Below are 22949 nucleotides of genomic sequence, written 5' to 3'. Positions count from 1 at the left end.
ACTCGTTCGGTTTCCGGTCAACGGCACTTAATGGAACCTTGATAAACCGCGACAGGCACCTTCGTCACCTCTTTTCTCTCCCCATTCTTGCCCTGATCAGCCCTTGCACATCCTTCCGCACTCGTCCCGTGCTTTTTAAACCTTCCTCTCGTTACTTGAGTGACGCCTTCCTTCGATTTCAACCTTTTTCCTTCTTCCTCGGAGCTTTTCTACGACTCAACCCCATAACCTTAGCGCCTGTACGGGTCCCCCGCGACCTTCTTCTTATCTTATCTGTTTGCCTCCTTGAGTCAGTCCCAATACTTAATCGAGTCATCCCTCCTCCATCCTCGACGTAGGGACCCTGCGCTCCGATCACGCCTCTTGCGAGAACTAGCGGTACGACTTTGATCACCGCCTTCTCTCCAAGTGTCTCCAAGACTGGATTTCACTCCCAGCGGTCGAATTCCTCCTCACGTCCTTCTTCTCGTCGAATCTAAGAGTCTTCCTTCCGCTTTCCCCGTCAGGCCGCACCTCCTTTCCTGCACATAGCCCACCATGGCCCAAAAGCGACTGATGAGCGAGCTGCAAACGCTGCAGAAGGAGAAATGGGTACACATCGATGTAGACGAGCGTAATGTCATGCTGTGGAAGATTGGCCTCATGGTCGTCAACCCTGACAGTGCCTTCAACGGTGCTTACCTCAAGGTGAGTTAGAAGCCGGGTTTCTCTATCGAAGGACTCAAGCTCATACTCAAATGCAGGCTGAAATGACCTTCCCTCGCGACTACCCGTACCAGCCGCCGACGTTCCGCTTCGTGAACAAGTCCATCTATCATCCCAACATCTATACAGACGGAAAGCTCTGCATTTCCATTCTTCACACTCCTGGCGAGGACGAGCAGTCCGGCGAGCAGGCCTGCGAGAGGTGGTCTCCGCTGCAGGGTGTTGAGTCTGTGCTCCGTTCGGTTTTGCTACTGCTGGACGACCCCGAGATCAACTCCCCCGCCAACGTGGACGCTAGCGTTACGTACAGGGACAAGCGGGAGGAGTATGAGAAGAGGGCACGAGAGACTGTAGAAAAGTCAAAGAAGGACATCCCCCCGGGTGTGACGATCCCAACAACGGCGGACTTGGAGCCTGTTCCTCAGAAGACTATCGACGACGACGCATTCTGGAATGAGACGGATGATGATGGTGATTTCGACCTGGGTGGCAGCGACAGCGATTTTGACATGGACGAATACAATGAAGATGAGGACGACGAGGACGCAGAGGACGATAAGCCCGAAAAAACCGAGAAGCCGTGATCGTGAGGGGCACAGGCGTGACAATCTACACAAAGACTCAGCACCTAAGCGATAAACGCCAACAAACCGGCCTCACTATGCGTGTTTGCCGAGTTGCCGTGTTTGGTGGCCCTCATTTGTTCTCTTTACTACATCTCATAACCTTACACGCATGATGGATGATGCATAGCGATGGCCCCGGGCGTTTTTTCCGGCTGTCTTGCCCGGCCTACTTAGATGGCCAGAACGGAGTCTCGTTTACTGGGTTCTGGCATCATTGGATTTAACGGGGAGGGCTTCTTGCAGGAATTGGGAAATTCATATTCGACTCTGCAACGACAGGGGAGGCGCAACTAGAATTGGCGGCAGCGATTGGCAAGCCTCTACACTGAAAGAGGTACTATATAAGCCAATGACTAAAGAGTTTTTTATTTTTATTTTTTTTATTTGCCGCACTACGTCCCAACCATGCTCAAGAGGTGAAAATTTTTTGTCGGTTGAAAATGCTCGCTGGGTGGTGTCAAATTGTTAAGCCGTCAGAGGGGCTTACGGATACTCTCACAAGCACCTGGCAGCGAGTGACGCAATGTCGGACTCGTGCTTGTGACTACCGGTGTCACCCCTCCGCTACTCATACACAGGGTTGTGTGGCAGACATGGGGCCTGATAGGGGGCCCGGTAGTAAGCCGCGTTTGCCTTCTCCGATCAGCCCAGCACCTTGAGTAAGGTACATTTGAGAGGGTACCTATTGCCCTAAGACTTGCAGGATTAAGACCGCCGGTTGTCTATAGTTTTTGAAATAATCTGTCATAAAATGAAATACTAGCTGATAAATCGCTTCAAGTCGTACATTGAAGTGACAACTATGAATTGCCAGTGGACTGTTGGCGGTGTTCAGCAGAAGTGGCTTAGTGTATTTGCTTCTTCAAGGCGGGGAGCTCGTGTTGTGGGGGCCTTGCTAGTGGAGAAGTCTTTGGAAGCGCACCGTGTATGAACGTAGTGAGGTGCAGCTCACCGGGCCTTCCCAGTAGGAATCTCGGTGCAGCTTCCACTAGACACAAACTGAAGTGTCCCGAAGAGACGACGGGACGGGACGATTTGAGCCTGTACAGCTTGTTGCTCCCTCCTTACCCGTTCCTGAGCCTTTTTTTTTTTCTTAATTTGGTTTAAAGTCAACGACTGGGTGACAGCCTCTTGGACCGTTTACTACCGCTGCAGTCGAATTCTGGTCCGTTTGCACTTACGCATCATTGCTAGCCATTCCGAACCTCTCTCTGGCTTTAGCTTCATGCGCCATCCGCCTCGCGACTCCCACTCGTTTTTCTGACAGCCATGCGCAAATATCGATCCTACCTTCAACACACCATCTAACCGACTTGGTCGCCAGATCCGATACCATAGCTAAGAAACCCCTACGGGACGAGACGACATCATGGCGCGGGAACCGACGACAGACGACATTAGCCAGTTTTGCGAGTTTACAGGCCTCGATGCTGAACGAGACCGCAATCTGGTGGTGTCCGCTTTGAAGGTGCGATTCCGGTGTGCCACTGTCGTTTTATGCTTAGGGAGGCGCTGACATGCGACATAGAGCAACCAAACCATGGAACAGACTCTGGCTGAATACTTCGATGACCCCATCTCGGTACGCAATCGTCGGTTAACGAAGCGATGTCGAAGCTAACAAGAGGAAAGTTTCGAACGAAGCATACCTGGGATGATACTGCATTCGGTGCTGACCGCGACGGTGGAGCGAATAACACTGGCATAGGTATGATGGGGGTTCTCTTGCCGGTGGATGTTTGGGTCGCTGAGTCTCGAGTGCAGCTTTCAACATTGAGTCCGCCGATAATGCCGTTATACAAGGCGTCACGCCTCCTCCCGACAGCAACTACTACGGCCCCTCCGTGGGAGCGCCATCACGACCGCCTTCGAGAACAAACAATCGATCGCCGCTTGGTAGGATCATAGACTGGACGACCGGGGATGCTTCCGGTATTGCCCTCCGTACCGTGAGGGATAAGGGCTGACATGGATACAGGAGCACCTAGCAATGCCGCACAAGAAGAGGAAGACCTGCAGCGGGCCTTGCGAGAGTCTGCCGTGGAGTCTGGCTTTACACCCCAAGAAGCTGGCGTCACCAACACCGGCACCAATGCAACGTACTTTGGCCCAGCCAACCGAGCTGACTACGATCAGAACAGTTGGGCCTTAGTACCAACTGCGGCGGATGCGTCCCAGACGAGAGCCGACGCTGATCCTGCACCATCCGCGAGAAAACGAGAGCAAGGTGCCCCCGCCTTTCTTGTTCAACAGCCAAACGCACGCAACCAGCAGCATCGATTGGGGTCCATCCTTACTATCCTTCACGAAATTCCATTGGCTCGCAATATCCTTCTTTCAGCCGGTGAGCAGGCGCCTAGCTACGGCCACAATAGCGAGTGGTGGAAAGGCCAACCCATATATGCACCTCACGTTCTCGCTGCCATGCAACAGGGTGAACTTCAATGGGCGGACGACTCAAAACCGAACTTCCACGAAGAGATTCATCGCCTGATGGCCTTCCTCGATCAGACGGAGAGAAGCTATGGATCAGTCGAAGCTATGGCTGATCTAGTACCTTCAACTTCATTCAGTGTCGAGAGACAGTTTTACGATACCTTGAACGAAAACACTGATCCTGAAATCATGAAGCCCTTGACTCATCTCGCATATCCGATAACGACGCAGACACTTGGGGATCCTCAAGAATCTACCAGGTTTGCTTTCCTCAATTTTGAACTCACAAAGAGTCAATATGAGCAAACAACAACTCTGTACGAGGCATGGGATTGGCTGGTGTGGAACGACGCTATGACATGGACGGAGATAACGCCAGACACGAAGATGGTCGTCCTCGACGATATGGGCGATGTTATGACCATCGTCATTGACGGAGACGGACCTCCTGAGTCCATGGACGTGCCCGAAGTGTGGTATCCGGAGCGTTATCTTGAAGGCCGAAAAGAGGAGGCAAAGGTGATCCAAGAACATCTTGCTTGGGTTCTTAAGGGTCTTTACCAAGCCGAGTCGTCGGAGTATGATTACACGAAATGGATCGACCCCAAGACTAATAAGGTCTATGAAAAACGGGAAATGCTGGAGAAGACCATCAAAGAGTACGAGAGTCATGTCCAATACCTTGATGGGCTAGGACGGTTTCGTGAGCTTCAGAAGTCTGACGACGCCGAGAAGCAATACATTCGCTTAGAGGATGTGCCCTGCGTCAAGACAGATGACGAGGAGGAGTTGGCAAGGAATTCTGAGCATGTAGTCAAGAGGTGCAAATGGCTGCTTTCCGACATTGACGAGAAGATGAAGCGTAAGTTCAGAGCTCTTGGCACAAACTTTGGTGACTAATTTTGTACAAGGGCTTAACCAGGAGCGAGAGATGCTCCGCGAGCGACAGCGGTTTCTCGGTAAACTCCTTACAGACCCCGACAGACCTGGTCTTTCCAAACCCTTTATTGGCAGGAAATACCTTTTGAGAGGTGTATCAACCAGCCAGGATGTAACGTATGTTTGCAAGAGAGAAGAGGCAAGCCTCATAGAGTTTGACGATGCTACTACTCCTGTGGATCAATGGTGGCGGTTGTCATACAATGCAAGCGATTCGCAGCCTGCAAAGGCAGAGGTGAGTGATGATGGCCTGTCGCTGAAAAAAAGTATTCTGACGTGGAACAGAAAGTATCTGTTGAATTGGTGATGCGGCACATGTTTCAAGAAACAAAGAACCCTGTGCTTGTATATGCCACCGAGGATGCTATAACAGCACCTTTGTCACCTCTTTCAGACGCTCTTCAGCGGTTTGTTCGCGCGGAGAACAAGAATTTCCGCCAAGAGCTGAGCCAGGAGAACACGGATGACGGCGCATATGCGAGAAACACAAACATGTCCCCCATCTCGCCCTCAAAGAGAAAATACCGCTCGGGCAGTGTTGACTCGATGGCCACAAACCGAGCGTCTTTGGGAGGCAGCGATACAAACTCTAGAGCCGGAGACTTTGACGCAGACCCGTTTGGGGACGGAGATGGCACTATGGACACCGAGATGGCCGACTTTTCAGCAAAAAATTTTGTCGATACAAGCCAGAGCATGGCCGAGGTCATGTACTCAAGGGAGACAGATGAGCCGGCCCAGGGCCATAGCACACAATCGACAGCACCGACGGTACCGCAACAGGAAGAGACGGAGACTCTGGCCACTACATCCACAAATGGCGTCGTTGATGTTAGTCGCACCGTTACGCCGGATGTCGAAGACCAATCCAAAGGACCTGAGATGCAGGAGCGCAACAGTAATGGAGGCAGCTCACCATTTATGGCCAGGCACTCCAGACATTTTGCTCCGGCTCAAGACCCAAGAGACGAGCAAAAGACGATTAAGATGATGGATATGGAAATTCCCGATGAGAACCACTAGGACAAGACTAGAGCATCAGAGCCGAATAGGAAAGACACATGGATACAACAGCATGGCATACGCATCATGGCGGGAGGCTGAGGAGCAAGAGGTATTGGTTATTCAGTCTACGGAGCAGCGCAACATTCCATTACACATGATAGCAGCGGATCTGCATTGCAATACCAATTGTTTGATACCCCAATAAGTGCATTGCGTCTTAACGAGTGAGCCTGGCCTCGGTCTATGGTGGATAAGCTAGTAGAAGGTTCTCGAACGTTCGTATGTAACAATCAGGTATCCATGTACCCACAAGGATGGGCGCGGCTTAGTGCGACGCTCGAGCCACGGCTTGAGCCTGACTCCGCCATTCCCGCCCGGCAGAGACCCCGCCATTTTCGTCATTGTCTGCTTTCACGGTGTGCTCTTTGCCAACTCTGTTCATGCCCGAAATGCCGAGCTGTTTAGATATCGGCTTCACTCGTGCAAAAGACATAGTACAAAAGTCTTAAAAAACACTCCAAGAGATTGCATATACGGGGTATCGGTTGAAGTAACGAATAACAACACCAAAAACTGGAACTAGACAAGTTCAGGCTTGATAGCAAGCAACTTGGACAAGCAATTCTCCACCAACCTTCTGTGCACTTCCATCAGGCCAGCCCAGTGAGATCACCCGATTCGATGCCCCGCCAGGTTTTAGTCGCACGGGGATGGTGGTCATGGCTTCCTGGACTACTGAATGGCACCGAACCTTCCACAACCACGCCTTGTTTCTTCCATTAAGAACGGCCGGGGGTACTTCTCAACCACTTGGCTCCTCCCGCCCCAGTCTTCTTGACCCTACAGAGTAAGGACCGACGTAGTTACCTTACACCTCGCCTGCATACATACATATCACGCAGCCCAAGGGTTTGCTGCAACTGATTCTCTCCGATTCTTCCTTCTTTACTACCAACTTTTTTTTTAACACACACTTCTCCTTACGTTTGCTTCTTTTTTGCATACGTCAACTACAAACACAAACAAAAGGGTTCATACATAAACCCCGTGTTGCAACTCAAGCAATCAATTGCTTTACTACTGTTCATTGACTGGTCCACGATACAAGACATACAACAAGTGTCTCGACCATGGTCAAAGAAACCACACTTTACGACCAGCTGGGCGTAAAGCCCAACGCATCGCAAGATGAAATCAAAAAGGGCTACAGGTAAGCTACTTTCTTCCCTATACTGTCCCATCTTTTCCTGGTTGTGGGATGGATTCCACATCCACTTTTTCGCCTCATACCCGCCCAACCAGCCCAACATTTCGACCTAAGCTAACCACCTCACGTGTAACAGGAAAGCCGCACTCAAGTGGCACCCCGACAAGAACAAGGACAACCCGGACGCCGCTGAGAAGTTTAAGGAGTGCTCACAAGCCTACGAGATCCTCTCCGACCCCGAGAAGCGCAAGACCTACGACGACTACGGCCTCGAGTTCATTCTCCGTGGTGGAGGCGCACCTCCTCCCGACGCCGGTGGCGCGAACCCCTTCGCCGGCGCCGGTGGAATGCCTGGCGGCTTCAACTTTGGGTCAGGAGGCATGCCTGGCGGCGGCGGCGGCGGCGCTCGCTCGTTCCACTTCAGCACGGGCGGTGACGGCGGCGGATTCCGCTTCAGCTCTGCTGATGACGTATTTGCCGAGTTCATGCGCTCTGGAGCCGCAGGTGGAATGGGCGGCGGCGGCGGCGGTGCTGCCGGCATGGAAGACTTCGCTGACATCTTTTCGTCATTTGGAGGCGGCGGCATGCCCCGTTCGAGCGGTGGCCGGTCAGCGCGCATGCGGACCAACAGCGGCTTTGCGGATGGACCGCGCCCGAGAGATTCGACGCCTGAGGTCACGACAGTCGAGAGACCGCTGCCGCTCACGCTGGAAGAGCTGTACCGCGGCGTAACGAAGAAGATGAAGATCAAGCGCAAGACGTTTGATGATTCGGGCAAGAGGACTACGACGGACCAAGTCCTCGAGGTGCCTATCAAGCCCGGTCTGAAGAAGGGCAGCAAGATCAAGTTCAAGGGTGTTGGTGACCAAGAGGAGGGCGGCCAGCAAGATTTGCACTTCATCTTGGAAGAGGTAAGCTACTCATTCTGAACTAACCGGATGATGCACAATATGCTAACTAGTATTACAGAAACCTCACCCCCTCTTCGCCCGTGAAGACAACGACCTGGTCCACACTGTGGAGCTGGATCTGAAGGAGGCCCTTACGGGCTGGAAGCGCACCGTCACAACCATCGATGGCAAGCAGCTGAACATTGAGAAGAACGGTCCGACGCAGCCCGGCAGCTCCGACAGGTATCCCGGTCTCGGCATGCCCATCTCCAAGAAGCCGGGCACGAGGGGTGACTTCGTCATTAAGTATAACGTCAAGTTCCCCACGAGCCTGACGGCGGCGCAAAAGCAGAAGTTGAGGGAGATTTTGTAAGCGCGCATAAGCCAATAGATAAAGATGATTGAGGCAGCTGCGCCAGCGGAATAGGCGAGGGCGTAGAGCGTCCTGATGACTGGGGACGACGGGATGTGAATCATGACATGGAGTTTAAGGCGTACTTTGGACTTTCTGGTTTCGCGGCTACCGGGTGGAGCCTGTTTGAGCATTAATTGCGTTTACTACGCGTAGGCCATTGCGGTTTGGTGTGTAATCGAAACGGAATGCCTACGGTTGAGTACATAGACACTAGGTAATTTCAAGATTGATAAAGATTCGAACACCACAGATTATTTCTCGTGACGTGCTTCATAATTGTGATCTGAGCGGTGGCATTGGTATTGACCTCCGCACAACCGTGCCATTACTGAAACTGCAGTAGTGATGAATCCCGTCAGCTGTTTCCTATGCCGATGATTATCTACAGGCGTCTGTCTAACTTGGTAAAGTGCTGGTCTATAGAGACGAGCCTGACGGACTTCCCTCAATCTCCGATTCAGAGATAAATGTACCGACCATATCATCATCCGACCTCAGTCAGCAAATCGCCGATTAAAAAGTCAAACGCCAGCAAGCCCGCTGACAACTGCATCCCGGTCAAGAGTCTTTTGGTCCAGGATGGTCCCCTCCACATCGGCTGACGGGAGCGTCGACGTGCGTGAAGGAAAAGCAATTGAACTGTCGAGTGGGGACCGAGCTCATTCATCCTTGGCTCTTCTAAGTCCTCCCCGGGCCCCCCTTCCCCCATCCCCATCCCGAGCTCAGCCCATTGTCATACATGGATTGAGATGTAGGTAATAGTTTTCCCATTTAAACGAGAAGCCAAGTGGAGGGATCAGACGTGATGGAAGGGGGGGGGGTTGGTTGGTAGATATGAGATCCACTGCGAGTACAACAGATGTGACCTTGTCTTCATCTCGAGGCTTTCCCGATTTCCCCGTCTCAGTTCGGCATAATTCGGTGCTGCTTACGGCTCGGGAGCAGGGGGGGGGGTTGGTGCGGGAGAGTTTACGTGCGGCATTGGCCATGTTTTGCTGTACGAACTCTGAGGTCAGGTCAGGTCTGTCGTCCTTGCTTTGACCGACGGCACAAAGGTTCCAGCAAGCATCATTTACTGGCGTATAGCATTATCTCGCATATATAACCCTCGGCTCCGGGCCCTTTCTCCACCAGGAAAAAAAAAAACAGGTCCGGTTTCCTGCAAGTGAGCCGATGTGAGGAATTGGGAAAAGGCCGGCAGGGTAAGGTAGGTTTAGTTTAGTTTGGCGTACTGCGTAGTTGGTAGGTAATGAGGTATATTGGTAGGTAGCTTGCAGCCCCGCGGCGGCTATGACGACACTTCACATGGGTTTTGCCAACGGCGGATGGAGGGGCAACAAGCAACAGCAGCAGCAGCAGCAGCGACAGCGCCCGTGGGGAGGGGTAACGGGTGGGGCGGGCGGCGGCCTTCGTAGTGGTAATCGCGGCCGCGCGCCCAGGAAGGCACGCTTCTGATATGCAGCCAGGTATTGGGCATTACGGAAGGGATTCCCGCGAAAAAAGAAAAAGAAAAAAAAAGTAGTCGCAGTCTTGCAGAACCGGCCGGTTTGTTGGCGCTGGGAAATTCCACAGACCACATGCCATGGCCCCGGAGTTACACCCCGTCCGCTTGGTTTCCTGGGGGAGAGAGAGAGGGGGGCAGGTTTTACCCTTTTGGCATCTGATCTGATCCCCTTTATTTACCCTTCTTTCCTCTCCTTTCTCCTTCTCCCTCTTCTCTTCATTGTGTCTTGTTTGAGAAGCTCTCCAACCCTACCGGCGCCAGCGTAGTCTTGAAAACAGTTGCTTTTATTTCTTGGCTTTCATTGTCCATTGACCTCTGATTCGTTAAACGTACGTTTTACTCCCCAATTAAGCTTGGTAAGCTTGTTCTGATCAACAGGTCATCAGATTTCCGAATAGAACCCGTAAATACCGCCAACATGCCTCAGGTGAGTTGACAAGAGTCTACACCCCTACGCCCCTTGTAAGCTCTACGGCTAAACCGATCAATGCAGATCACCGCCCTTCTCTTCGACTGCGACAACACCCTCGTCCTCTCCGAGGAGCTCGCCTTCGAGGCATGCGCCGACCTCATCAACGAGATCTGCGAGGGCCGCAAGATCGACCAGCGCTTTACCGGCGAGAGCCTGATCACGGAGTTCGTCGGTCAGAACTTCCGCGGCATGATGCTCGGCCTGTCCAAGCTGTACGGCTTTGAGATGCCCGCTGACGAGCTCGAGACGTACGTCCGCCGCGAGGAGGACGCCGTCATCGCCAAGCTTAAGGCCGCGCTGAAGCCCTGCCCCGGCGTCGACGACCAGCTCGAGCGCCTGCAGAAGGAGGGCAAGTACAAGCTCTCCGTTGTCTCGTCCTCCGCCAAGCGCCGCGTGTGGGCCTCCGTCGTCAAGGTCGGCCAGGACAAGTACTTCAAGGAGGAGGAGGTCTTCAGCGCCGCCACGTCGCTGCCCACACCTACGAGCAAGCCCGACCCGGCCATCTACCTGCACGCCATGGAGAAGCTCGGCAAGAAGCCCGAGGAGTGCGTCGCCATCGAGGACTCCAAGAGCGGCACGCTCAGCGGCACCCGCGCTGGTATCAAGGTTATTGGGTACGTCGGCCCGTACGCCGACGACAAGAAGGCCGAGATGGAGAAGGTACTAAGGGATGCCGGTGCCGTGATCATCATGAAGGACTGGAGCGAGTTCCCTGACATCCTGGCCAAGATTGAAAACGGGAGTGTCTGACTAGCCGGTGGTGGGAAGCCGTCGTTGTGAGGCGGGATTTTTTATGTCTTTTTACTTTACTGTTTTCGTAGCTAGAGACCGGTAGCGTTCCCGGTTCCCAGAGGCTCGACGGAGCCACCTGAAATAGAGGTATAAATTTCGGGTTAAATAAATACTCTCTCACCTGCGGTGGTCCATGAGGAAGCTGTTGACGCTTTGCAATGTCGCTCTGTTGGCGTTGGCCTCCGGAAACGCTGTCATGATGGTCCCCAGCTTGACACGGATCATGTCCTTGTTGAAGAACGTCGTGGAGTTCGCGACACGGTACTTACCGTCCTGGTCGAAGCACCAGCAATATACAGCCAGCGCCGTCCCGATGGACAGGTCCTTGCCCGTCTCGCACGCAATCACCACATCCCCAGAGTCATCCTGGTGAGCGCCGAAGTAACTGGACACAAAAGCACAGATGTCTGGCAATGCCTGGCGAAGGTTACGGCTGGCGACCTTGTGCTTCCCCAGCCCGACCTCCATGTACGTCGGGGATTTCACCCACGTTTCCCGCTGTGTGACGTCTTGTGTTAGGGCAACTCTGCACCCGACCGTCTCCCCGGCGCCGTCATCCAGGGGTAGCGGGCACACGGCGATCCTCGGCGCGACTTGCTTTGGCTGTACGCCCTTTGGCGCATGCTGCTTGCTCTTCGCGACGAGATCGGTGACGATTTCAGGGAGGTCTGCTTCGGCGGCGGAGAGGAGTGTCTCTGCGTTCGACCAGAAAATCTCCGCCGTGAGGCCAAGTGCCCAGTTCTCTGTGTCGTCGCCGGCGCCCTGGATGTACCCTGCCTCGCTCATCTCGGTGCCGGCGACGCGGCGGGAAGAGGTGCAGCAGATGACGGGGTGGTGGTCCTCAAAGACGACGTCGGTGGGTGAGAGCTGAGTTTCCTGGGTCACCCAGAAGGGACGTAGGGGCTTGGAGATGTGCTTCCGGTAAGATTCCAGGTCCAGGTTGAGTGCTTTTAGAGAAGAAAGGAAGGTAGGGAGGAGGGCTGCGATTTGGGAGTGTTCCGAGGCGGAGACGACGTTGGGAGGGGTGTAGAGGGTGGTAGATTTGGGATGGGATGGGAACAAGGCCATGTTGAGAACGGCGCACCATACGGGGATGGTTTTGCTGAGGGCATCCGGCATTCCTGGAGCTGTTAGTGATGGTCTCTGGGGAGGGGAGGGCTTTGGTAACTTACTCTTGCCTCGTCTAGTTGAGTCGATGATGATGCATCTGGTGGTGTCAGTGGTGCCTCCCACTTACCACGAATGTATATAATTCAAAAGCAAAGGGAAAATATAAATTCCATATCTTACCCATCGTGTTTCCCAATGACTTCGAGAAGATGCAAGTTCAACCTCCGCGTGCTAAACTTCCAAGCATTGGTGTGGCCGTCGGTGCTCTTGAAGTAGGCACTCGCCGCCTTCTCCTCTGGACGAACATACCAGCTCCCGCACCGCTCATTGGCGACCAGAGGACGGTTGTAGCATGTTGCTACCTCTTTAACGAATTCCGCATCTTGCTGACAGGAGCGCAGTCTGTTAGCGATGGACAAGTTAGATCGCTTGAGGTCCGTGAGGATATGAGAAAAGTTATGGTTGGCTGTTGTCGGAAAGATGATATCGGACAGTGCGGGTGCCGTAGTTTGAGCCATGGCTTTGAGCGAAGCAGGGGTTGTAATGGCTGCGAAGTTAGTAAAGTTGTGCGTGTTGCTCATGAGACTTGGAAGCAAGCGCATTCTCACTTGAAAATTCATGTGTGGCCGAGATACGGTGCCCTAGGCAATGTACACTGTGTCTATCGCTCAACTCTACGCTTGTTGTACAGTTTTTAAACACGGTACATAACCCCATCAGTGAATACCATCATTTCAGTCGATTTTACCATGGCCAATTTCAATCAATACAGGACTGCCAACTCTTCCCTTGGACCCCGGATCGACTGAGTGACTATGGATGAAGGGAGTTTAGTTAGGGGTCAGCCAAAGACACTTGGAAGCCACCTTAGACATTGAAGAAGGCGTCCCGGGTCTGTGCTACATTCCGATGCATTCAGCCGCAGGCTAGGGAACATGACAGGCATGCACAGATGTCCGTCCGCCGTCTGAAAATTAGAATGAGGGAAAAAAAGAGTTCAGTCCAAGGTGACTAACAATTGTACCGATTGCGGGCGGCGGACTTCATCGGAAAAGCCGGCATTGAAAAGCATATCAAAAGGCTCATGATGCCGGCACCTATTGACACGCGCAAGCAAAAGGTGGCTATGTAGCCATGGCCAAGGCGCGACGATACTACAGTACGTTTAGAGGTATTGGGTGTAACTGGTACTGGGACGCGTATGGAGATATCTTTAATCGCTCTTACTACGGGAAGGAAGTTGGGCGGCAAGACTTACGCCATTGGATCCACAGGCGACTCTATTTTCTGCGCAGGGCTCCCTTTGCGCACCCAATGAGTGCTTTCGTCAGTGCCAATATGTCAGTGTGTACTCCGTAGGTAGGCGGGAAAGGAGGAGAAAAAAAAAACTGGCAGCCCGATGGATGATGCATCCTGGGAAGGTTCGGGCGGTTGGCTTACTACGTACATGTCTGCTACACTGAGTGAGATGATATGCAATTCGCAGGCGTTTTGCCCTGGTCGGGGGTCAAGTTTCTCCTCTCGTACGAGTCAACATGATGTCCAGGCAACACACTCACACACAAGAGACTGATTGGCTTGGGCTGGGCGTTTTCGGTTTGCGGAGAGGTTACGCTAGAGCTGGAGGTGCCTCGTGTATGTCGACCAGCCAGCCGGGCGCCAGCGTCGCACAATTGGAGGCTGCCCTATTCGCTGACACACCGCTGTTGGTCTTGGTTCTACTACCGTTGCCGTCCAAGAAAAAACGGAGGTTCCATCGTCCTGCTGCAGGCTGTCATCATAGCTGATCCCATGGCCCCTTGCCTCCGCGCATCACCCCAGAAACCAGAATGGGGGAGCCTTAGCATTGCAGCAAGGCAAAGCAAGAAACCCAAGACTTGGTGACGGTTGCTATGCGCAAGAAAAGAAAAATAAAAGATAAATCAACATTGTTGTCGCTAGTTTATACTGATGTACCGTTTTTCGTTCCTCCACTCAAAAACTGCCTCACCTAAGCTGGGCGTACTGGTTGAAATGGCTCAGGGACGGACGGCTCCCCGTGGACTTTCGAAAAGTATCCGTAGCGCTCAAAGGTTAAAAGAATGGACAAACTGCCCTCGACTGAACTATTGCTCGGGAGGCGTGGCTTGCAGGGGTCTACTGTTCAGCTGCTCGCGGTAGGGGCTCTATCATTCGCTGCCTGAGCTTCAGTGGCGCAGTGAAACCCAGCAGCTCAGTGGCTTGGTTCAACCCAAGTCGCAAGCTCGCCTGCGTGAACTCTGAACAGCCTCCATCCCATCCCATTCCGCATGGCAAAGTCCTTCGTTCCGTTCCACCTGCAGCCCGTACCACTGCACAGAGTAGTAGAGATGAAAGGAGACCCTCATGCATAGACCTCGAACAGGGCAACAATCAATCATAGCGACGTTTATTCTAGGGTCCCGGAAACGGTACTGGCAATTCGTAGAGAACCGTTGATGATGACGGGATGTCCTGGGTGCGGATTAGACCCACTCCACTGCCGGCAACCACTCCACTAACACTGTAAGAGGGAACGAGTCGTTGCCCACTGAATCCACGTCTCGTCACTGCCGCAATCCCAAGCCCGGCCGGGGCTGTTTCGTTTTAAAGAGACCAAAAAAAGGCAGACGCGTCCCCGACGACCAGAGCCCCAAGAGCTACTACTACTACTACTACTACTGCTGCTGCGCCTGAACGACCACCTTCTTTCTTCCACCTGTCCCCTCCACTACTCGAACCTTCTTTTTTTTTCTTCCCTATTTCCCTCATTGACACCATCTCCAGCATTGAATCCGCCCTCTTTGCACCATTGCAGACTCGATACTTGTTCCGGGCGGCCACTAACTGCGTCGTTTCCCGGTACTCATCTTACAACTTGATTGGACCCCGCTCACTGGTCCTGCAAACTTGCGTCGTCTCGCCAAATCCGTTGCCGAGCCGGATTGAGTTTGATCTTTATTTAGCATTAAAAAAACAGGGGAGCCGATAGCTGCTCAAACCTCCCCCCAAGCCATCACATCCCCTTTTCGACTACCAACGTAGGTCCTCCGTAACCTACTGGATCACCAATTTGCGACCGACCAACCGACCGAACAGCCGAACAACGACGACAATGTTTGGCAACCTCGACTTCAACCCCGAGAACGTTCCTCGCGTTAAGCTGGGCCTGCACATTGTCCAGTTTGTTTTATCCTTCGTTATCTGGGCATTGGAGATTGCGGTGTTCAGAGCCAAAGATGCCAAAATTGTTGGAAACAATGGCTGGACATTCGGAGTGGTATGTGATGCATAACGAGACATGGCTTTTTCCCTCCAAAGCTTGCATACTAACGAAGCCGCATCGCAGTGCTTCCTTTCCATTCCTGCTTGGATATACCTGATTATGGCTCCGAGATGGCCGAGGACCCGAAAGCTAGCGAACCCGTACGCTATGGTTGCCGTCGATGGTGTCTTCACCGTCATCTGGCTTTCTGCTTTCGCCAGTCAAGCAGCTTACAACACCGCCAACCAGTGCGGTGAAGCGTGCAACCTCAGCAAGGCCATTGTCGGTCTTGGCGTTTTCGTGACGTAAGTTTCTGCGGCACATGTTCCTGATGGCGATGCTAACCGCAATCACAGTGTCTTGTTTGGAGTCTCCACTTTCGTCAGTCTCTACACTCTGAAGCACTACCAGTTCCACGGCAGTCTTCCTGGCTACGACAAGCAGAAGATCGCTGGCGACAACATCGACCCCGACAAGGCTGCCTTTTCCATGGCCCCCCATGACGAGGAGGCTTACGCCCCCGTCAACATGGACGACCACAACGACGACCACCCCTACGGCAGCAACGCCGGCACCGCCAGCAACATGGGAAGCTACAACGACCGCTACGGAAGCAACAATGCTTACGGAGGTGCCTCTTCTGCCTACGGCCCTGAGGACGATGACCCGAACCGCTACGGCTCTCTCCCCTCGCGCCAGAACGCCGCCATGTTCGACAGCGAGACCGACTACCACTCTCAGCCACCTGCAGCGGCGCCGACAACGATGCCCTACACCGCCCCTGCCTATGATGATGACAGGCCTGCGCAGTTTCCCGCTGCCAACTACGACCGTACCTTGAGGTAAACGGTACCTCTTGCGCGCGCGCGCGCGCGCACGAGAAACGGGTGAGGAACAGTGGCAGGGCCATGGCCTGCTTCAGGAGGATATTCGGTTGAGGGACAGAGTCCTGTATTCACATAGATGGCTTGGATTTTTCTCTTATTCGGTTTAGGGGGTGTTGTTGGCGTCCCATTTGTACAAGGTAATCGCACAGATACCAGGCATGAAATCCATAGGTAGACATCAATTTTTGATGGCAATGACGATACATCCAAAGCATAATGCTCTCTCTCACTTTCTATCGATTTGTGATTCTGCAAAGAAAAGTGATTTGATGTAAAATTTTGGTGTTGTAAAAAAAATCAAAACGCCGCAAACTCCTCAGGGAAATATCTGACCAGGCATCCCCCCGCCATGCTTACACGAAACCCCTTTGAGATCTTTTGTCTTGAAATTTTTTGGCTTCAATTCTTCGTCTTCTTCTTCTTCTTCTTCTCCCATTAAACCTTTCCAGTAAATCTCCTCACTCTACGGGCAATGTCACCCGCGGTCTGCTGCATGGGGTTAAGCTTGCGGTCCCTCGCCATGGCCTCGGCATCGTCGCCGTGCTTGGCAATGAGCTTCTGGAGCCACTCGCGCTCCTGCTGGCTCATGTGCCGCGTCTTCTTGACCTCGGGCCTCGCCGCCTCCCTCTCGAGCAAGCGAATCACCTCGGGACGGCTGTTGTCGTCGATGCCGCCCCACTCCTCCTTGTCCTTCTCCCCTCCTTCCTCCCCGTCATCGTCATCCTCGAGATCGTTGAGGGGGTCGTTGAGGGGGTTGGCGCGCGTGCTCTTGGTGTAGTGTATCCTGACGACCTTGCCGTTCTCGTCGCGCTCGATGCGGGCCTCGTCGACAATGGCCTCTTCCGTCGAGACGATGGCGAACGGGTCGCGCGGCGTTACGCCTTTTGTCTTTTCAATCTCCGTCAGCTTCTTCTCTACGCCGCCTGTCGGCCCGCGCAGGCGCGCTGTCAGGCCGAGTCGTCGGTAGTTTTGCGTCAGAGTCTCCTTTTTGTTCCTGTGCGGTTTTTGCCCGTTAGTATTGGTTCGTGGCGTGTGTTTTTTTTTTTTTTTTCAACTTTCCCGGAGGAAGGTTGCAGGAGCAGGACGAACCAGTTTTTGGCAATAATGTCGTTGCCCAGGGGGTTGAGAAGACGCTTGGGCTTGTTGGGCTGCCTGATCTTTTGGCGGCCGGAGCGGCGCTTCTTCTTTTGGAGGTCACGGCCCATTTTCGCTTTACGATTGATGTGATGGGAGTAGAGGTGTCGTGGTGGTGGTTCACGGGAGAAGGTGGTTGAGAGGCAACGGCAATTGACACTGGGAGGTCGCTTGAGCGGTTCCTCGAATTTTTTGTAATCTTATCTTATCGGAGAGGGGCGCGCTAGACCCGATACGGATTGGGTGAGCTATCTACACCGAGCTTGACCGATGGCTGGGCTCAGTGACCTGGGTGTCTAGGAGCTTACTTAAGGGCCGGTGATCACTAATTGGGATGAAGAAGAAGAAAGATAAATGGGTTAAAAGTAACTGTCAATATGACTAGAGACGCTTCATTACACATGGCTAGGAGACATCATAGCGCAGCTTGCATAGACCTCCGCGTATCCCACCATTTCCCCACCATATCCGCGTAGAAGTGGTGATACGCCGACGCATCCTCCGGCATCTCGACCTTGCCGCCGTCAAAATGCCATGGCTTGTCCTTGCCGATGAAGTGCAGGACCTTGTGTTCGTCCCTGTATCGCAAGGCCGCAGGGATGTAGAACCGATACACCTTGTGCATCTCCATGTTGTAAGTGAAGCTCAGCCGGAACCAGTTCCGCTCGGCGGCTGCGTCTTCTGTCTGTCTCGTGCCTTTCAGCAGGAGTTGCGAGGGGTGGTTCCGAGTGCCGTCGCCGAAAAACACGTTGAGCAAGCCCTGATCTCCGCCGTCAAAGGAGTCTACCTTGGACGCGAAGCTCATCAGCTCGTCGTACGTCTTCATGTCGGGGCGGAGAAGCATGACGCCGCTGTTGAAACAGTCCGGGAACCCGATCTCCGGTGCCGCTGCGAAGGGGATTGTGTCCGGGAGGGAGAAGAGGTGGTCGAGATTTGACATAACGAGGGTATCTGCGTCCAGATAGAGCAGCCTCTTGAACTGTGTCAGAGACCACAGCTGGATCTTGGTCATTGTCGCGTGTAAGTCGGGCCGCCCAATGATGTTTAGGTTATCTGCCGTCAGAGCAGTCACCGTCGACACGGGTATAACCTGTTCGAAGATGGCTTGGAGGCTGGAAATTGCGTCGGCAGACATTGTCGAGGGAGTTACTATTACACAGAGGGGCAGGGAAGTGCCCGTCTTCCTGAGGGATTCAGCGAGAACTGCGGCCGCTGGTGATGTTAGTTGATGGAGAGCACCAGATCTGAACAGTACCCGAACTTACCGAGTACATAGCTATCGTTGGTTACGAGCTTCATGATGTTAGTCTGCGCCAACCGCTCGAGGCTACTGTCTAAGCTTACCGTACAATACGCGATGTCGCGTGCAGGAAGTTGAATGCTTCCCATAGTGGGTGATGTTGGTACAATGATATGCCCTCAGTGGTCTGAGTAGATACGATCAATATCAACAACGACTGTCAAAAGAAGGCAGCAGGTATGGATTTATATAAGCTACGACAGCAGCAAACAAACTTAAGCATACCCCTCCATCTCATCAGATACCTCAGCGGTTCCACAAGAACTCGCCGGTAATACACTAAATCAGGATAGCAGCATCATGGTAAACTCCGTCGGATGTTGAGAATGCAGGGTGGAAACCAGGTTTGACTGGCTACGTCGCCAGGCTACTCAAGCCACGGCTGTGATCGCTGATAGAACCTCTCCTCTTCAGAGGGGGAGGCTTCTTCACGTGTAGGTTTCGCCCGCATCTACACCCCGGACATGCTGCCCCTGTTCAAAGTTGTGACCAGAAAAGCATGCTGGGTTACGGCCACTACGCCATCCAATAGGGCCAGAGCCCATGCAACCGAGCCTTTTACGACATCTACTCCGGCATGCGAAGTAGGGTGGGCGCAGGGCGTTTGCGTCAAAAGGAATCTGGGCTTTGCCCCAAAGATACAATGTCCCAGGTGTGGACTTGTGGTGATTGGACGAAACCACGAATGACGATAAGCTGCCTCACACAACGAATCGCCAAGTCCTGGGACGAAGGCAAGGACTTCCCTTGCTTGTGGTACACCGGATCGAGGATTGGGCCAAAGTACAGACGTGGCTTTTCGACATCGCTCCGCCGCGGCCTTCCGTAGATGAATCGGGGTCAAAACCCTGCAATCAGCGAGAACGAGATGGCGAGTCCTCTGCTGGCAAACCCGGCGAGATGGTTCCGCTTCTGCTTAGAACTCTGTAAGATTCATGGAGAGGGCCCGACTCACAGCCCTACGACGCTTGTCGAGAAACGGGGCCACATTAGCGGCGTGTAAGTCATGAGCCTCGCCTTGTTCGCATCCCTGGACCGCATCTAAAATCTCAGGAAGCTGTAAGCCAGGGAATGTAACATTGCAGCCGGGTTTGCGTGTAGACGTTCCAAGCCACGTCGTCACTGGCACGCATCCTTCGTGTGCGACATCTATAGAGGGGTGGCAGTGATCCCAGGCTTATTCGTTGATGGAAGTAAGCCCTAAGCTTTTGCAGTCCTCACGTTTCGCGGTACTTTTTTGCTTCAAAATGGGCAATGAGGTGAGGGGAAGTCAACTGAGCTTTTTTGGGGTAGCACTCCGCCATGGTTCTGCCTCTTAGTCGCCGATTTCTTGCCAAGTTCAGAAGCGCTACTGTAAGGTTCCGGAAACGTCGAGATCCCGCGGAGGGCGTTGCAGCGGCTGACAAGGGCGAGCTTGCTGTTCCCTGGTTAATGTTTTTTTTCTCAGGGCGCTATCTAAACTTTCGAGATGGGCTGAACATTGTAGGTGGTTCATCGGCGTACCCAAAGCAACAGACAGGATACGCCCGGGCCCACTAAACCAACTCTACTACGAGACATACTAAGCATAACGGTTTGGCAGATCACGTGAGGCATATAATCGGTTGATCACCATAAAAATGGGAAAGTGCCATTTGCCTGCCGGAAATTGCGACCAGTCAAATAATTTTACTCTTTGGCCATTTAGTAGGATCAGACGTCACCTAATAAGTTCCTAACTCCCATGAGATGTACTGTTCCAGTCAGCAAGACTTATCAAAAGCTCCTGCGTTTTTACACTACTTTACTGGTCCCGGTCTCGGGAGTGCCTGTAGCCTGTAGGCTAGCTAATTGATCACGTTTACCTTCTTCATCACACAATGCCAATGGCGTCCGAAATGTCTCTAGACTATACACATTCACTTCTTTGGGAACTCCAAGGTCCTTGTTCATCATTCAGATTCATTGAACAGCAAAAGCAGATGGTATATGGAGCCCTATGCACATGTCTACAAATCATCACACATTACCAAACCACTTAAACCAACTTCCAAACACCGTCGTTAATCTCAATTCTGACCTCACGGTCCTCGTCAATGCTCTTCCTGCCGGCGTGCAGGATAGCAGTAGTGGCAATCGTGTTTCTCAGAGTGGGCAGGCCCTTGGCGTCGAGGTCCTTGGGCTTGAGCTGGCCGGAGTTAACTTGCCTGCAGCCGTCGACAAACTTCTCAAGGGAGATGTAGCCGTAGCCAGTCTGGCCGTTGAAGTTTCCGTCCTCGTCGGGGGCGTAACGCATGTAGAAGGGGTTGTACCACATCAGCTGACCGACAGAGTCGTCCGCGACATCGTAGCCTCTCTTGGCCTGGTCGACACGGATCTCGCCGTTGGCGGCCAGGTAGTGGAAGTACTGGTTGGAGTGGACACCAGCTCTTTGAGGTGCGGTCCAGCTGGCGGTGTAGACACCCGTAGCCTTCTTGCTGGGGTCGTCCTTCTTCTGCCAGTGGACGAGGACGGAGATGGTGTCCTCGGTGATGGGGTCGCAACCCAGGCTGGTGGCGACGCCCTTGGAACCGGAGGCAGAGACCTTGGTGGGGATGTAGCCCAGCTGGGAAACCATGGACTCACAAATGTCGACGTGGTGGCTGTTAAGGTAGTAGGAGATGTCGGAGTCGACACCGGCCCAGGCCTTGAAGGTCTCGAGCTGAGACTTGGGCTGGGACATGTAGCTGTAGAAGTAGTTGAAGTCACCGAGCTTCTGGGCCTTGAAACGGGCGTCAGAGTAGGCGGGGTCGAAGCGCTTGTGGTGCTCGATGAAGACGTAGACGCCCTTCTTCTCGGCGGCCTCGATGAGCTCCTGGTGGTGGTCAAGCTCCTTGACGGCAGGCTTGGTCAACAGGACGTGGATGCCGCGCTCAATGGCGTAGAGAGCGATGGGGTAGTGGGTAGTGTCGGGGGTGAAGATGGTGATGGCGTCACCGGGCTTCAGGGCGTCAATAGCGGTCTTGTAAGATTCGGGGTCCTTGACGTCGTTGGCGGGGTATGAGTCGAAAGAGGTGTCCAGGCCGTTGTAGACCTGGGTGATGTTCTTGTCGAGATGTTCCCCTTTGATCGGTTAGCGGCCATGCTTTTGAGAAGTCTCACGAGTTTTACGTACTGATGGCAGGGAACTTGGTTCCGTTGACGCCAACCATGCCCAGCTGGTTGACCTTGCCCCTCCTCCTCAGGTCAAAGAGTGTCAGGCCAACAACACCAACCTTCTTGTCTGAGCCAGAAGCACCGCCACCGACAAAGCCGGTGGTGTACTCGCCGGTACCGACCTACAGAGATCGTGAGCATTGAGACATGAGAGTGGTCAGGGACTCGCGACATACCATCAAGACGTTGAGAGGCTCCATTTTGGACTCTTCTAGGGGTTCAATGGCTTATAAATCTTGTGAGAGGAGGGAATCGGGAAGTTGGGGAGAATGGAAGGACGAGATACGGGAGCTGGGACAGGAGCGACGAAGGCTACGGGACTATTTAAGCGGACTATCTTCTGTGCTAAGCAGGAAAACCGCTCGGGCGATCCACGAACGAGAACATACGCGGGAGACGTGACAACAGCCAACGACAAACAGGCCAAATAATTTTGGACATCGTCTCCAAGGGTAGCTCCCAACCCGTTTGGTAGCTCTTACACGTCAAGCTTGACCCGGAATAATTGAGGGGCAGAGGGGAGGCTAGTGATTGGAGGGATTTATCAGCCCCGCACTCCGCCGTGCGTCAGCTCCCCCCAGCCCATACCTGCCCGGATAGTACGATGGGGGTTTCGTAGTGAGGTGTTTTCGTGGCACGGCTGCGACTCATTTGGCTTTTTGACTATTATTTCTTCAAGATTATTACCATGCGTTCTCTTCAAAAGTGCTCGGCGCCGCTCCGTTGGTTGGCTACCTAAGGTGGACCCAAGAATAATATATGCACGGCTGAAGAGCACAGCGCTTCATGGTTCTTGCTTCATCCTCAATTACAGGCCCAGCCAGGGATCCGAGATTACGGGACAAAAATGTATCAGTGGACGTTACTTTCAAAGTGCATCACAGCTACATAGTAACAATGGAGACCTGTGCCGTTTCCGAGCACTTGCCGAGTGCGTCCGAAGCCGTCGCATCGTAGGCGCCGGTTCGCAGTGCCCCGCGGCCAGCGGCAGTCCATCTATATCAGCCATACTTTGCTTGAATCTTTGAAGGGTGGCTTGAACTGGAATGGTTTTTTATTTTATTTTATTTTTAAAGTTGGAAGATTGATGA

The 22949-nt window shown here is 53.2% G+C and overlaps 9 protein-coding genes across 9 annotated transcripts; 5 read left to right on the top strand and 4 right to left on the bottom strand.

The window, feature by feature from the left end:
• Window positions 1-537: 537 nt before the first annotated feature.
• CTRU02_201857 (ubiquitin-conjugating enzyme) lies at window positions 538-1289 on the top strand (the record flags this gene model as incomplete). Its single annotated transcript, XM_036725212.1, has 2 exons — window positions 538-687; window positions 744-1289. 2 exons carry the CDS (start codon window positions 538-540, stop codon window positions 1287-1289), a joined length of 696 nt encoding a protein of 231 aa, XP_036582890.1.
• A 1411-nt stretch (window positions 1290-2700) lies between these two features.
• CTRU02_201856 (ubiquitin interaction domain-containing protein) lies at window positions 2701-5729 on the top strand (the record flags this gene model as incomplete). The annotated part of the gene is made up of 6 exons (XM_036725211.2): window positions 2701-2799; window positions 2910-3039; window positions 3096-3227; window positions 3283-4629; window positions 4679-4941; window positions 4992-5729. The coding sequence occupies 6 exons, from the start codon at window positions 2701-2703 to the stop codon at window positions 5727-5729; spliced, it is 2709 nt and encodes a 902-aa protein (XP_036582889.2).
• A 1112-nt stretch (window positions 5730-6841) lies between these two features.
• On the top strand, window positions 6842-8181 carry CTRU02_201855 (DnaJ domain-containing protein; the record flags this gene model as incomplete). Its single annotated transcript, XM_036725210.1, has 3 exons — window positions 6842-6921; window positions 7055-7829; window positions 7888-8181. The coding sequence occupies 3 exons, from the start codon at window positions 6842-6844 to the stop codon at window positions 8179-8181; spliced, it is 1149 nt and encodes a 382-aa protein (XP_036582888.1).
• A 1964-nt stretch (window positions 8182-10145) lies between these two features.
• CTRU02_201854 (had superfamily) lies at window positions 10146-10949 on the top strand (the record flags this gene model as incomplete). The annotated part of the gene is made up of 2 exons (XM_036725209.1): window positions 10146-10154; window positions 10221-10949. The coding sequence occupies 2 exons, from the start codon at window positions 10146-10148 to the stop codon at window positions 10947-10949; spliced, it is 738 nt and encodes a 245-aa protein (XP_036582887.1).
• A 159-nt stretch (window positions 10950-11108) lies between these two features.
• CTRU02_201853 (uncharacterized protein) lies at window positions 11109-12818 on the bottom strand (the record flags this gene model as incomplete). The annotated part of the gene is made up of 4 exons (XM_036725208.1): window positions 11109-12112; window positions 12164-12198; window positions 12282-12648; window positions 12710-12818. The coding sequence occupies 4 exons, from the start codon at window positions 12816-12818 to the stop codon at window positions 11109-11111; spliced, it is 1515 nt and encodes a 504-aa protein (XP_036582886.1).
• A 2395-nt stretch (window positions 12819-15213) lies between these two features.
• Window positions 15214-16209, top strand: CTRU02_201852 (chaperone-binding protein; the record flags this gene model as incomplete). Its single annotated transcript, XM_070203939.1, has 4 exons — window positions 15214-15378; window positions 15448-15668; window positions 15720-15973; window positions 15995-16209. The coding sequence occupies 4 exons, from the start codon at window positions 15214-15216 to the stop codon at window positions 16207-16209; spliced, it is 855 nt and encodes a 284-aa protein (XP_070062521.1).
• Window positions 16210-16685: 476 nt separating this feature from the next.
• On the bottom strand, window positions 16686-17455 carry CTRU02_201851 (Nucleolar protein 16; the record flags this gene model as incomplete). Its single annotated transcript, XM_036725206.1, has 2 exons — window positions 16686-17244; window positions 17340-17455. 2 exons carry the CDS (start codon window positions 17453-17455, stop codon window positions 16686-16688), a joined length of 675 nt encoding a protein of 224 aa, XP_036582884.1.
• A 344-nt stretch (window positions 17456-17799) lies between these two features.
• Window positions 17800-18773, bottom strand: CTRU02_201850 (glycogenin; the record flags this gene model as incomplete). Its single annotated transcript, XM_070203938.1, has 2 exons — window positions 17800-18624; window positions 18729-18773. The coding sequence occupies 2 exons, from the start codon at window positions 18771-18773 to the stop codon at window positions 17800-17802; spliced, it is 870 nt and encodes a 289-aa protein (XP_070062520.1).
• A 1928-nt stretch (window positions 18774-20701) lies between these two features.
• Window positions 20702-22058, bottom strand: CTRU02_201849 (D-galacturonic acid reductase; the record flags this gene model as incomplete). Its single annotated transcript, XM_036725204.2, has 3 exons — window positions 20702-21765; window positions 21818-21980; window positions 22035-22058. The coding sequence occupies 3 exons, from the start codon at window positions 22056-22058 to the stop codon at window positions 20702-20704; spliced, it is 1251 nt and encodes a 416-aa protein (XP_036582882.2).
• Window positions 22059-22949: the final 891 nt, after the last annotated feature.

This window comes from Colletotrichum truncatum (genome assembly GCF_014235925.2).
Source record: "Colletotrichum truncatum strain CMES1059 chromosome Unknown Contig_0001, whole genome shotgun sequence".
NCBI lineage: Eukaryota > Fungi > Ascomycota > Sordariomycetes > Glomerellales > Glomerellaceae > Colletotrichum > Colletotrichum truncatum.
Note: the sequence above shows the minus strand (reverse complement) of the source record. Positions and strands in the feature narration are given on the sequence as shown.